Source organism: Eurosta solidaginis, chromosome 4 (assembly GCF_040869045.1).
Source record: "Eurosta solidaginis isolate ZX-2024a chromosome 4, ASM4086904v1, whole genome shotgun sequence".
Taxonomy (NCBI): domain Eukaryota; kingdom Metazoa; phylum Arthropoda; class Insecta; order Diptera; family Tephritidae; genus Eurosta; species Eurosta solidaginis.
The window spans coordinates 222,386,974-222,402,582 of NC_090322.1; the positions used below are offsets into that span (position 1 = coordinate 222,386,974).

A 15,609-nucleotide genomic window follows, 5' to 3' on the forward strand; every position below is an offset into this window, starting at 1 on the left:
AAGGTATAATACTTTTCATATTAAGCACGTTTTGGAGATTGGAAAGAGAAAAGTACAGGGTGACGCAATGCTACATGGGTAACCTCCAATAATGGAATCATGTGAATGCGTATGTTTATGAATACGAGATATTTTATTTATGATCCTATGTGAGCAGTTTACCTATAATATAAAGAACATATTTAAGGCAGCCAGAGTGGTAGCACGCTGCGCCTATCACACCGAAGATCTTCGGTTCTCGTCCCGGGCAAAGCAAAATCAGAAACAAGTTTTTTTAATTTCAAAAGTTTTTCAAAGCGTAGTTGATTTGCAAACACTACTATTGTGTTTCTGCCATTAAAAGCTTTTCAATGAAAAGTCATCTGTCTTGCAAATGCCATCGGAGTCGGCGTAAAACCTGTACGTCCCGTTTCGCAAGTTTGTAGGAAAAACTAAAAGGGGCACGGCGCAAATTGGAATAGAAGCTCGGCCTCTCTTGAATTTATTTTTTTTTATTTAAGGACGGTGGTTGTTTTATTGCACCAAGACTGCAAAAGATTTTAGCAAATTTATGGAAAACTCGCAAATACAGCCGAACAATATAAAACGTGTTATTTAAGTCATTTGGCTCAGATCGTTGGAATAATTTGATTGAAAATGTGGTCAGTGAGTGAAATACGCAAAACACGTGCGGAAAATTATGAACGCATAAAAGCAGTTGTATTAATTTATTTCTATGGACTGGGAGTCAATATAGCGGCGCCATCGCGCTTTAGAGATTCTTTTAAAATGTAAGCTAAATTTATATGAAACGCCTTTCCGGTAGAAAATAAAAATCAAATCTATTCATTTCTGTGCAGCGTTACTTGTATTTTGATTGCTGTAATCCTAGTTGATTTTTATGGACACTGGAGGGAAGTTAAACCACATTTAGGCGGAAGTATAACTAAAGCAACTGAGGTATTGGTATTAAAAATAGAAAAATGTACAGTGTGAAAGCTAAAACAGGACTCGAGAGATAATGAAAATAAAAAACTGTGGATCTTTGAACTATTAGTTGTAGAGGCTAACGTGTAAACGGTTGGCAAGTGAAAATACGAAAATGGGTTTTATATTAGATACATTAAAGCGCAACTTATAAAAAATATCGATAGAAGTACGATAAGAGAAGAAAAATCGGTACAAAACTATATAATACACATCGATTACAATGAGGACTTGCCGTTTTTTTTTTAACAAGGGGGAAGGACACATCGATTCAGATGTGTTGTTTCGTTTACATTTCAGCATGATTTTAATTATTTTATAAATCTTTTCGAAACTATGTAATTATTATTGGGTATATTCAAGATCACTTTTGGATTATTTTTGGAGTTATGAGGCCTTTACAGGACTAATTTGCAACAGTTTCATCAGATTTGCGGTTACTTCGGGATTACTTTGACTTTAAGATCAGTTAAATACAATTTGGCTGCAAATTTGGGGCTATTTCCGGATCATTATGTGACATGTTCAAAATTTTTCGAAACTACTTTAGAGCCAATTTATAAAAGATTGATGATCATTTCGGGACAGTTGTAAGATAACTTCAGAAACGCTTTGGAGCTATTTTCATTATTATTTTCAGACTATTTCGTAACCAATTTGGAAAATCTCTTCGGGAGTAGTTAAGGTGTCATTTCGGCAAAACTTCAGAATTATTGCGAAGCTGTTTCGGGCCAATTTAAGGAAAATTTTTATATAATTTCCCATTTAACTTTGGAACTCTTCTTGGTATCATTTTGAGACTATTTCGAGACAAATTCGGAAAAGTTTCAGGATCACTTCGAGATTATTTTGAATCTATTTCGAAACCATTTCTGAATAGTTACAGGAACACTTCGGGATGACTTCAGACAAATTTCAAAGTTATTTCGAAGCTAATTCGTTACCAGTTTGGAATAAGTAATGATACCGGAAGTGATCCTTAAATGTTCCAAATTGTTGCCAAAAAGGAACGGAATAAATCTGAAGTTTTGATACATAAAATAATCCCGTACTGGTTCAAAACTTGTTCCGAATTGATATCAAAGTAGTCTCAGAATGTTTCAAAAATTGACGATGCTAAAACTCTGCCGTAACAGTCCCGAGACAGTTTCAAAATGATTTTGAAGTTCTCCTGTAATGACACGTTAAATAGTAAATTGTTCCAAATTAAAAAAAAAAAAAATTACAACCAAGTACTTTCCAAATGACCTTTAAAATAATTTAATGTTCCTGAAGTTATAGCGAAATGTTTAGTAACAATCTTGAAAAAGTCCCACCTTTGATTCAGTGATCGGTTATGTCTTATTATTTTTAAAAAATAATGTTGAATCACCGCTTTATTGTATAAATCGATATTTCCTCGTTTTGGTATAAAAAACTATAAGTTTTATTTGCACATGATGAGGTAAAATATATTCCTTAGCCGCTCGTTGGTAAACGAATCAGGCTTATGTCCATGTAATCAGCATATACCAGTAACTGCATACTAATAAAAAATATTTTTTAAGAGCTTAAAGATTTTGCAGCCGGCAAATTTTTCAGCATCAAACTCATTACAGGGTCCACATTGCCTGAAACCTTCAACAGTTTACAAAGCTCCTGAATGGATAGTGTTTGCACAACATCTTTTTTCACAGCCGTTTTAGTTTTGTGGGGAAATCAAATTCAGATATAGCGGTATATCGCTCCGTTTATTGGTTAGCCTCGTATCTACAATTGAGACATTTTCGGCGAAGCGAACAGCTTGCGTATTCCATACAAAAAATGAGATTCTGGTAAATTGAGGAGCTTAAAACCATAAACTTAATTAATTTTGACAAGCTGACCATCTCATCGCGTTTATCGATGCCTTATGAGTGTTTTCACAAAAAAAAACTGATTTTCTCGAAAAATGTTGTTACGCGGTTATCGAATAAACGAGACGATATGGCGCATATTAAAAATCTGTTCGAAGGTGAATTTAACAAAGTTTTGAAGACGCACTGATAATGTGCAGTCTCACTGCTTAGAGCGGGCTCCAGTCATTCACACAAAAAACTTAACCCTAGAACGTTTAACCGGGTACCCGTGCGTCCAGTTGCGACTTTAAACTACTTTAGTGAGAGAACCACTGTCACTTGAGTGTTGAACCTTCTAATCTAGGAAACTACGGTATCTCTGCATCGTTTAAGTCAATGCTTGTTGGTTTCAGTTGAGGGGTTCACCAGATATAAATTCCCAAAGTCGACACCTACGCGAGCGCATAACCGATTAACCGTATACCCATTAAATATCAAAAAATTTATTTGTTTTAATATGAAATTTTTATTGCGGATTGTAAAAATATATTAGAAAACATGAATCTTAAAACAAACAAGATTGTATTTATACTAATTTTTCTGCTCGCAAACGGTGCAGATACAATTTGTCACCGAATGTACCAGGCACATTGTTTTTTGCAGATGCTGCATGCTTTTCGCGTTTTTCTTCTTCGCTTGAAGGTTTCAGTATAACATAGGTAGCATGATCCAGTAACTGATTCTCTCGAGCTTGTCGCAGTAAGTAAGTAACTCACTGCTCAGCACACAATCTGGACACACGGGTACCCCCGTTATGCGTTTCCGCGGTATTTTTGGTTATGCGTTCTACGGTTAACAGGAACTTTTGTGCCATACTGAGAAGGCTGATTTGTAAAAAGTTGGCTCGATTGCTAATTCCCCTTTCTTATGGGCCAAGAACTCATTTAGAAGTGAATAAAAAAACTTGTAAACATATCCGTAAAACCGAAATAAAAAAAAAAATAAAAAATCAGTAAAAATGGGACTCTTCATACAGCTTCTAAAGAAAGTTCTATAGAGTTGTCTTATTTTTACTGAACTTCTTTTTGTATTTCGTTTTAATGGCTATATTTATTCATTGGAAAGGTAAATCTCTTCTATGTTGCCGGCCTTTTCTCTTAGACTCCAACCTTCTAGATACTTAGAAAATACCAAGGATATAAAGGTATACAAAATCTTCAAAACTGCGGATTGTCCAATGTTCCACAGCTTTTTCGTCCTTTTTGTGTTTTCCTGTGTATATTAGTTTACTTATGTATTTATATATATTTTATTTTCCAGTCGATTATCGTAATGTGTCAATTTGTAATTGGTATTGTTAAATTGATTTATATGATTTTTACCCAACATAAATTCTATGCGCAATTGGAGCGAGTTTTAAATCATGGTGTGCTGCAAAAAATTGGAATTTTGAAGAAAGGTATTAGAGTTAGTAAAACCTAATTGAATTTTTTTGGATTTAAATTTTAGAATTAACTTGAACAAGATTTCTATCTTTTGCTTGCAGCATATCCAATAAATAAAATATTAAAAGAGGAGATTAATGCTGTTATGGATAATAATTGGAAAATAGTGTGTAAACAGTTAAAGGTGTATTTAACTGTATACATAAGCGGATTATTCATTTATATCATACCACCCATTATTATAAATTATTATCACAAATTCAAAGGAACGCCCAACTATGCCTACATGTCTGGTAAGTAGTCAACTTCTCTCGGTTAAGTAATGTTAAGAGTGTCATATTTTCTGGCCACCGTGGTGTGATGGTAGCGTGCTCCGCCTATCACACCGTATGCCCTGGGTTCAACTCCCGGGCAAAGCAACATCAAAATTTTAGAAATAAGGTTTTTCAATTAGAAGAAAATTTTTCTAAGCGGGGTCGCCCCTCGGCAGTGTTTGGCAAGCGCTCCGGGTGTATTTTCTGCCATGAAAAGCTCTCAGTGAAAACTCATCTGCCTTGCAGATGCCGTTCGGAGTCGGCATAAAACATGTAGGTCCCGTCCGGCCAATTTGTAGGGAAAATCAAGAGGAGCACGACGCAAATTGGAAGAGAAGCTCGGCCTTAGATCTCTTCGGAGGTTATCGCGCCTTACATTTATTTTAAGCGCCAATTAAGTAAGTAAGTAAGTAAGTCATATTTTCGCAGTCAAAATTGCGATTAATTGTTAGGTAATATTAGGTAAACTAAAATTTAATTTGTTCTTGGTTGTATAATGTGCCGTACGGAAACCAAAGATGCGAGCCCAAGTAGCGCATATGGCCCCGTTTTGTTCACACATTTGTCTGAAACCAATTGCTGCTGCTGTTTTAGCATGGGTAGGCATTTTTCCGTTCAAACCAATTGTTACAGATAATGAACCTGTTAATATCTTTTACATTGCATTTGGCTACTTCCTGAAGTTCCGGCAGTATTTTACTGCACATAGTAATAAACCTAGTGTAAGCTAGGACTTGGCATTCACAAAGATATTGTGCGACTGTTTCTTCGCTGCCATCTGCGTCGCAGCTCCTGCAATAGATGTTGACAGAGATCCAAATTCTCTCAACATGCAGGGCGAGCGACCAGTGTCCCGTTGTTGTGGCAGTGATCTAAAAATTTTATTTCATGGCCTATTTAACAGGTCCATTGTTTTTCTACTATTGTGTTTCGGCCACACTCCACCCCGGGATGGGGACTCGAACTCGCACTCGCCTTCTTGCAGAGTTGCCTTCTTTGCAGAGTTGCGTAATTTGTACGCTATCACGTGTCAAAGATACGCGTTTTGTTGTTGGCGGTTTCAAAGAACTGGCGTTTGCTTTGCTCTATTTATAGATATAAAAAAAATTAACCAATGTTTTATATATGTATTGATTAAACGGGGATTACCCTCATTGCTTTAAATGTATGAAGACATTTATTTTAAGCAAAGAACACAGCATATACCAGTTCTCCGGCCTTGAAACCGGCAAAAACAGATAGCGTAGCTTTGGCACACATATTTTATGTACTGTGACATGAATAATCTATGAAAAGAAGCAATTGGGATGAGCTGTCATCAACTAAGGCGTGGCGTGAAGAATATGAGCGAATGCGAAGTAGTTCCTGACTGTGGCACTACTAGATTGCAGCGTCCCCAATGGGCAGATGTCAACCGAAAGGTGGAGATCCGTAGAAGAGGAGCTGATCAGTATCATTATCAAAATAATGCATTATGAACCGTACACCGTTACCAGTCTTCGGAACAGCTGGATGGCACAACGAATAAAGGCATAATAAAGAGACTTTAGAATGGCGACAGAGAGTTTTTCCAGATCTTCAAAAACAAGAGGGCGCAAGGTTGAAGATGGTGGATATTCGCTTTAAAAAGGGAACTCCTCAGAAAAATAACCGCAATACGCTTAAAGCAGGGGAGGTGGAAAAGGACCTCGAGAACCTGAAAGTGGCGGAAAATGACGGGGAAACAGCGCAGTGGCAGAGGTGCACGATCAATCGTGCTGAGAACTTTAAGAAGAATCAAAGCATGCTTAAAGCAAGAGGGGTAAAAAAGGACCACGAAGGCCTGGAAGTAGCAAGAAATGGTAAGAGTAAAGGCGTAGAGGTTTAGGTTTTGGAAGTGGAGAAACAGCTCAATGATGCTGGGAGTATAACAAAGACGCTTCGAACAGGGGACGGAGAAACGGGCCTCAGAATCAGAAAACGGCGGAAAAATGCATTGCGTGAGTGCAGTAGATGATAATTTGTAGGGAGAAAAACACCTCAATGGCGCTGCTAGTCTTACAGATAAACCTCCAACACAGTAAAGTGGCATCGAGCGAGCTCTCCCTGACCCTTGAGGAGGGTTCGTTTGATGTGGAACTGATACAGGAGCAATTGCTCTCATCTTGAGGAAAAGTTACTGAGCTCAGCGCTCGCAGATTCAGCGTTTATTGCGCAAAGACGGAGAGCAGGGTTAGAGCTGCAGTCGTGGCAAGGAAACACCTACACTCGTGCATTCTATCTAATTTCAGCACCGAAGACCTAGCGGTAGTCACAATAGAGGGAAAGGAAGAACCATCCCTTATCCTGGCATCCTGCTACATGGCCCATAACGTGGAAGCCTCACTAGAGGATTTCAAATGGCTGGTGATTAAAGAAGGGTGCAGATGACGCCTTTTCATGGGAGCGGATGCGAATGCGCATCACAGCGTATTGGAAAGGGACGATATTAATGATAGAGGTGAGTCCCTTTTTTGTTACATACTACAGAGTGGTCTACAGTGGCCAACAGGGACAGCGTGCCTACATATGCTGGTCCTACGTAAAGCAATGTGCTTGATATCACATTGAGCTCTGAGCAGGATGTAACGGGATATGAATGGAGAGTCCTTGACCGGCCATCTTTCTCAGACCATGCATATATCAACTTCCGAATCTCCCTAAAGAGGGTAGAGAAGGCGAGAACCATAAGAAACCCTTGGGCAGCGGACTGGTACAAATTTTGGAAATTTGTATCAGGAAGACTTGGTCAGCCTAAAGAAGTTCCCACCCTAGAGTAGTTGGAGGAGTACAGCAACTTCTTATCAAAGGCGCTGACAACTACATACAACAGAACTTGACCTCTGAGAAGATTGAAGGGGAAAGAAAAGCCACCATGGTGAAGCAAGGAGCTGAGTAATCCTAGAGAGCAGTTAAAAAATATTTTTAAGCTGGCAAAAGTTGCGGAACGCGAGGAGTGCTGGGACGAATACAGAGGTGTTTTGATGATTATAAACGTAAATCAACTAGTCAAAGCGAGTTTCATGGAAGAATTTCTGTGCCGACATAGAAATCGTCAGCAAAACAGCGAGACTGGGGAAAGTCATATCTAAAGGCGGTGTAGTTCTGGGCTGATAAAAAAGGACGACGGGAAATGGTCACACAATAGTGAAGAGTCCCTTGAGGCACTACTTATCACACACTTCCCATCATGAGATGGTGCGTAATAGTTATGTAACCACGTATATAGTCCTAATACGAAGCGGGTGGTACCAGGATTGGTGAAAAATACCAAAATTTAATGGGCAATTGCTTAGGCGGTTGGACGGAGGTCCAGTCAAATTTACGACAAATGCAGATGACGTTTCAGTCATCATAAGCAGCAGATGCCTAACAGCAATTAGCTCTCTGATGGATCAGGCACTTCGCGATAGACATGCCTGGGCATCTGGAGTCGGGTTAACCGCCAACGCAGAAAAACCGATCTAGTATTATTTACTAGAAAGTATGAGGTCCATAATTGCACTAAGCCTAAACTTGGAGGGGTAATCCTACAAGAAAAGTATAGTGCAAAGTATCTAGGAGTTATGCTAGATAGTAAGTTGTCGTGGAAACTCCATGTGGAAGAGAGAGCGAAGAAAGCCTCTGCGGCACTGTATGCATGCAAGAGGATGCTAGGATGCACGTGGGGCCTATCACCCGAACTCTCACATTGGGTATTTGCGGCAATTGTCAAACCCATACTTTACTATGGGGTTCTTCTTTGGTGGACAGCCGCACCAAAGAGTGCGTATACCAAAAAACATTAGAGGGTATGCAGAGTATCTATGGTTGGCATAACAGGAGCCTCAAAATCTACCTCGACAACAGCATTGCATGCCATTCTACACATCCCGCCTGCAGACCTAACGGTAAAACATATTGAGTTAGCAACTGCAACAAGGCTTAAGGCCTCGGGCAGCTTGAGTGCAGACCTTATGACCACAGCAGTATAGCGTCATCTATGACAGAACATACTATACACGTGTCTTCGGATAGCTCCAAATTAATGGAAGGGGTTGGGCCTGCTACAGGCTGCCAGATTACTAAAGCGTTTTTTAGGAGGAAAATATAACAGTGAAGAAAGCAACAGAAATTCTGGAGGAAGCCTGCTTCAGTTGCAGTCGCGTCAGGCTGCGAGTAAGGCAATAATCTCGCACATAACTGTGTTCTGGAATACAAACAAGCATTGGAAAAACTTCGCTTAGGCCGAACCAAACATCTTTACTGGGTTTCCGGTCGTAAAGGGGTAGAAGGTGGTGAAAAGGACGATGAGTTGGCAAAGGAGGGTGCAACACTCGCTAAGTCGACGATAGACGTACCAATCCGGTTGGGAGAAATCAAAAGGAGACAGAAGTTGCAGTCCTTTGAGACAAACACTGTACCTCGATCGGTCACTATCCTAGTTGGTACACCGAAATAACTGCTTACTTCGTTTAATAGTCCGATGACATGACGTGGCGGTGTACTTCTAACAGCTGTGATAATCGTAAACTTTGTAAGTGAGTCTACGAAAACTAGAACATGTTCATTTTGCTTATTACTCTTCGGAAACGGACTTCAGTGATCCATATGGATTATCTTAAAAGGTACAGGCCCTAATTCAGTAAAGTGGTATTCACACTTTTGTTGACCGCCTCGCTGCTTATTATATGCACACTCTAAACATGACTTTATAAAAGATTTGACAAAATTGCGCATTCTTGGAAACCAAAAATATTTTTGTGCTTCTTCAAGTGTCTTCTCAGTGCTTGAGTGCTTTACCTTTTCTGAACAGTCTGTATTATCTTATAATGCATCGTATTAGGTATTACCCATAGGTTTTTGCCTTTCCCCTTACGATAAAGTCGACTATTTTCTACGGTATAATCTTCACCTAAAGTTTTGTCACATCTTTTAACTTTCACTTGTAATCTTGATGCTGCATTGTATAAACACAATTATTCGTCTTTAATGATATCTTCGCTACCTTTAATGATGCTGTGTCAAGTTCCACACTATCTTCATTAGGCATTCTACTCAAAAAATCGACATGCTCCGTATGCTTTCCTGGTCGATGTTCGAACGTTATCTTAAAATCTTGAATTCATAGCCACCAACGTACTATTCTAGGTATAAGCTCTCTTTTATTCATAGTTACCGAAACCGCACTGCAATCAGTAACAAACACAACATTCTTGTCCTGAACATAATATTTGAAACCCTCTAAGCTGCTGACTACTGCTAATGCCTCAAGTTCATAGCTATGAAATTTTCTCTCTGAATCTGTAATAGATCTACTATAATAGGCGACTGGCTTCCAATCGCCATTGTCGTTCTGCATTAATAATCCTGCAATTCCCACAGAACTTGCATCAGTATGGATCTGATGATCTGCCTCAACTTTATATGCTGTCATTACCGGTTTCGATGCCAAGGCTGCTTTTAGCTCACAAAAAGACGCCTCTTGCTGCTCAGTCCAATCAAATGACTGACTCTTTTGTGACAATCTTCTTAATGGTTCGGTAGTTATGGAATATACCGGAACAAATCGACGGAAATATCCGCGAAGACCAAGAAACTTTCTGACATCGGTTACACATTTGGGTACAGGGAAACATTCAATAGCTGCTCTCTTCACCCTACTTGGACCGATACCACCTAGATGTAATTCATGTCCCAAAAACTCAGTAGTTTGTTTTAGAAATTCGCATTTGTTAATGTTCAATGTTAACTTTAATTTTCACTAATTTCCCATGCATTTCTTGAATACTATTGTTGCCTACTAAAATATCGTCCATATAATGAACCATATCTCTAGGTTTTGTTCGATCCGCAATATTCTGCATCAACTTCTGAAATACAGCACGCGCATTCTTGAGTCCAAACGGCATTCTCTTGAATTCATATAGACCCTCAGTGGTTATAAATGCTGTGAACTTTCTACAACCCTCTTGAATTGGCACCTGATAATATCCGCTGTTGAGGTTTGGTATTGAAAAATACTTAAACTTCATTGCTTCGCTCAAACGTTTCTCGATATTCGGAGTAGGATACATTTCTTTCGCAGTATATTTATTCAATCGGCTATAATCTACACAAAGACGTTCACCCCCACTTTTCTTTGCTACTAAAACAACTGGGTTTGCGAACGAGACTTCGTAATTATGTCATACTCAAGAAGTTCATTTATCATTTTTGCTGTGATACATTTCTTCGGCTCTGGTACCCTGTATGGCTTTTGTACAATTGGGTATTTTGTTGTCAATTCGATGTTCATCTCGACAATATCTGTTAACCGAATGTTGTGTAAACCCTCCGCAAAAATATCACTATACTCTTTCAAAAATATATGCAGGTTTTTATTAACATGCACATCTTTAAAGCTAGAAACTATGTCATTTGCCTATATTGTTTTTATACTCAGTTGAGCAGAGCTCACAGAGTATATTAACTTTGATTGGATAACGGTTGGTTGTACAGGTATAAAGGAATCGAGATAGATATAGACTTCCATATATCAATATATATAATAATATATCAGTATCGAAAAAAAAATTTGATTGAGCCAAGTCTGACCGTCCGTCCGTCCGTCTGTCCCTAAACACGATAACTTAAGTAAATTTTGAGGTATCTTGATGAACGTAGGTTCCTGGGCACTCATCTCAGATCGCTATTGAAAATGAACGATATCGGACTACAACCACGCCCACTTTTTCGATATCGAAAATTTCGAAAAATCGAAAAAGTGCGATAATTCATTACCAAATATGGATAAAGTGATGAAACTTGGTAGGTGAGTTAAACTTATGACGTAGAATAGAAAGATAGTAAAATTTTGGACAACGGGCGTGGTACCGCCCACTTTTAAAAGAAGGTAATTTAAAAGTTTTGCACGCTATAATTTCGCAGTCGTTGGAGATATCATGATTAAATTTGGCAGGAAAGTTACTCCTATTACAATAAGTACGCTTAATAAAAATTAGCAAAATCAGAGAACGACCGCGCCCACATTAAAAAAAAATTTTTTTAAGTCAAATTTAAAAAAAGATTATATCTTTACAGTATATAAGTAAACTACATCAACATTCAACTCCAGTTATAGTACTGTGCAACAAAATACAAAAATAAAAGAAAATTTCAAAATGGGCGTTGCGCCGCGCTTTTTCATTTAATTTGTCTAGAATACTTTTAACGCCATAAGTCGAACAAATATTTACCAATCCTTGTGAAATTTGGTAGGGGCGATAACTGTTTTCTGTGAAAAAGATCGGAATCGGTTGAAGCGACGCCCAGGTTTTATACACAATCGACCGTCTGTCCTTCCGCTCGGCGGAAACTCAGTTCACGTACTTATCTGAACTCACTTTATATTGGTATAAAAAATGAACGAAATCCGTCTATGACCACGCCCACTTTTTCAACTTCGAAAATTACGACAAATTAAAAAAAATGCCATAATTCTATACCAAATACGAAAATAGGGATGAAACATGGTAATTGGATTGGTTTATTGACGCAAAATATAAGTTTAGAAAAAAACTTTGTAAAATGGGTCTGACACCTACCATATCAAGTAGAAGAAAATGAAAAAGTTCTGCAGGGCGAAATCAAAAGCCCTTGGAATCGTGCAGGAAAACTGTTCGTGGTATTACATATATAAATAAATTAGCGGTACCCGACAGATGATGTTCTGGGTCACTCTGTACCACATTTTGGTCTATATCTCGAAAACGCCTTCACATATACAACTACCGCCACTCCCTTTTAAAACCCTCATTAATGTCTTTAATTTGATACCCATATCGTACAAACACATTATAGAGTCACCTCTGGTCCACCTTTATGGCGATATCTCGAAAAGGCGTCCACCTATAGAACTAAGGCCCACTCCCTTTTAAAATACTCATTAACACTTTTCATTTGATACCCATATCGTACAAACAAATTCTAGATTCACCCCTGGTCCACCTTTATTGCGATATCTCAAAAAGGCGTCTACCTATAGAACTAAGGCCCACTCCCTTTTAAAATACTCATTAACACCTTTCATTTGATACACATATTGTACAAACGCATTCTAGAGTCACCTCTGGTCCACCTTTATGGCGATATCTCGAAAAAGCGTCTACCTATAGAACTAAGGCCCACTCCCTTTTAAAATACTCATTAACACCTTTCATTTAAAACCCATATCGTACAAACAAATTCTAGAGTCACCCCTGGTCCACCTTTATAGCGATATCTCAAAAAGGCGTCTACCTATAGAACTAAGGCCCACTCCCTTTTAAAATACTCATTAACACCTTTCATTTGATACACATATTGTACAAACGCATTCTAGAGTCACCTCTGGTCCACCTTTATGGCCATATCTCGAAAAAGCGTCTACCTATAGAACTAAGGCCCACTCCCTTTTAAAATACTCATTAACACCTTTCATTTAAAACCCATATCGTACAAACAAATTCTAGAGTCACCCCTGGTCCACCTTTATGGCGATATCTCAAAAAGGCGTCCACCTATAGAACTAAGGCCCACTCCCTTTTAAAATACTCATTAACGCCTTTCATTTGATACCCATACCGTACAAACAAATTCTAGAATCACCCCTGGTCCACCTTTATGGCGATATCTCAAAAAGGCGTCCACCTATAGAACTAAGGCCCACTCCCTTTTAAAATACTCATTAACACCTTTGATTTGATACCCATATCGCACAAACAAATTCTAGAGTCACCCCTGGTCCACCTTTATGGCGATATCTCAAAAAGGCGTCCACCTATTGAACTAAGGCCCACTCCCTTTTAAAATACTCATTAACGCCTTTCATTTGATACCCACATCGTACAAACAAATTCTAGAGTCACTCCTTGTCCACCTTTATGGCGATATCTCAAAAAGGCGTACACCTATAGAACTAAGGCCCACTTCCTTTTAAAATACTCATTTACGCCTTTCATTTGATACCCATATCGTACAAACAAATTCTAGAATCACCCCTGGTCCACCTTTATGGCGATATCTCAAAAAGGCGTACACCTATAGAACTAAGGCCCACTCCCTTTTAAAATACTCATTAACGCCTTTCATTTGATACCCATATCGTACAAACAAATTCTAGAATCACCACTGGTCCACCTTTATGGCGATATTCAAAAAGGCGTCCACCTATAGAACTAAGGCCCACTCCATTTTAAAATACTCATTAACACCTTTCATTTAAAACCCATATCGTACAAACAAATTCTAGAATCACCCCTGGTCCACCTTTATGGCGATATCTCAAAAAGGCGTCCACCTATAGAACTAAGGCCCACTCCCTTTTAAAATACTCATTAACACCTTTCATTTGATACCCATATCGTACAAACAAATTCTAGAGTCACTCCTTGTCCACCTTTATGGCGATATCTCGAAAAGGCGTCCACCTATAGAACTAGGGCCCACGCCCTTTTAAAATACTCATTAACACCTTTCATTTGATACCCATATCGTACAAACAAATTCTAGAGTCACCCCTGGTCCACCTTTATGGCGATATCTCAAAAAGGCGTACACCTATAGAACTAAGGCCCACTCCCTTTTAAAATACTCATTAACGCCTTTCATTTGATACCCATATCGTACAAACAAATTCTAGAATCACCCCTGGTCCACTTTAATGGCGATATCTCAAAAAGGCGTGCACCTATAGAACTAGGGCCCACGCCCTTTTAAAATACTCATTAACACCTTTCATTTGATACCCATATCGTACAAACAAATTCTAGAGTCACCCCTGGTCCACCTATATGGCGATATCTCAAAAAGGCGTACACCTATAGAACTAAGGCCCACTCCCTTTTAAAATACTCATTAACGCCTTTCATTTGATACCCATGTCGTACAAACAAATTCTAGAATCACCCCTGGTCCACCTTTATGGCGATATCTCAAAAAGGCGTCCACATATAGAACTAAGGCCCACTCCCTTTTAAAATACTCATTAACACCTTTCATTTGATACCCATATCGTACAAACAAATTCTAGAATCACCCCTGGTCCACCTTTATGGCGATATCTCAAAAAGGCGTCCACCTATAGAACTAAGGCCCACTCCCTTTTAAAATACTCATTAACACCTTTCATTTGATACCCATATCGCACAAACAAATTCTAGAGTCACCCCTGGTCCACCTTTATGGCGATATCTCAAAAATGCGTCCACCTATAGAACTAAGGCCCACTCCCTTTTAAAATACTCATTAACACCTTTCATTTGATACACATATTGTACAAACGCATTCTAGAGTCACCTCTGGTCCACCTTTATGGCGATATCTCGAAAAAGCGTCCACCTATAGAACTAAGGCCCACTCCCTTTTAAAATACTCATTAACACCTTTCATTTGATACCCATATCGTACAAACAAATTCTAGAGTCACTCCTTGTCCACCTTTATGCCGATATCTCGAAAAGGCGTCCACCTATAGAACTAGGGCCCACGCCCTTTTAAAATACTCATTAACACCTTTCATTTGATACCCATATCATACAAACAAATTCTAGAATCACCCCTGGTCCACCTTTATGGCGATATCTCAAAAAGGCGTCCACCTATAGAACTAGGGCCCACGCCCTTTTAAAATACTCATTAACACCTTTCATTTGATACCCATATCGTACAAACAAATTCTAGAGTCACTCCTTGTCCACCTTTATGGCGATATCTCGAAAAGGCGTCCACCTATATAACTAGGGCCCACGCCCTTTTAAAATACTCATTAACACCTTTCATTTGATACCCATATCGCACAAACAAATTCTAGAGTCACCCCTGGTCCACCTTTATGGCGATATCTCAAAAAGGCGTCCACCTATAGAACTAAGGCCCACTCCCTTTTAAAATACTCATTAACACCTTTCATTTGATACACATATTGTACAAACGCATTCTAGAGTCACCTCTGGTCCACCTTTATGGCGATATCTCGAAAAAGCGTCCACCTATAGAACTAAGGCCCACTCCCTTTTAAAATACTCATTAACACCTTTCATTTGATACCCA

The 15,609-nt window shown here is 38.8% G+C and overlaps 1 protein-coding gene across 1 annotated transcript in view; it reads left to right on the top strand.

The window, feature by feature from the left end:
- The first annotated feature begins 649 nt into the window (after positions 1-649).
- Positions 650-15,609, top strand: part of LOC137249075 (odorant receptor 63a-like) — a 106,834-nt gene continuing 91,874 nt past the window's right edge. The window contains exons 1-4 of the mRNA XM_067780227.1: positions 650-770; positions 840-939; positions 4,104-4,242; positions 4,330-4,521. Of these exons, the coding sequence (XP_067636328.1) occupies positions 4,116-4,242; positions 4,330-4,521 (319 nt within the window). The 5' untranslated portion in view covers positions 650-770; positions 840-939; positions 4,104-4,115. The remainder of the gene's footprint in view (positions 771-839; positions 940-4,103; positions 4,243-4,329; positions 4,522-15,609) is intronic.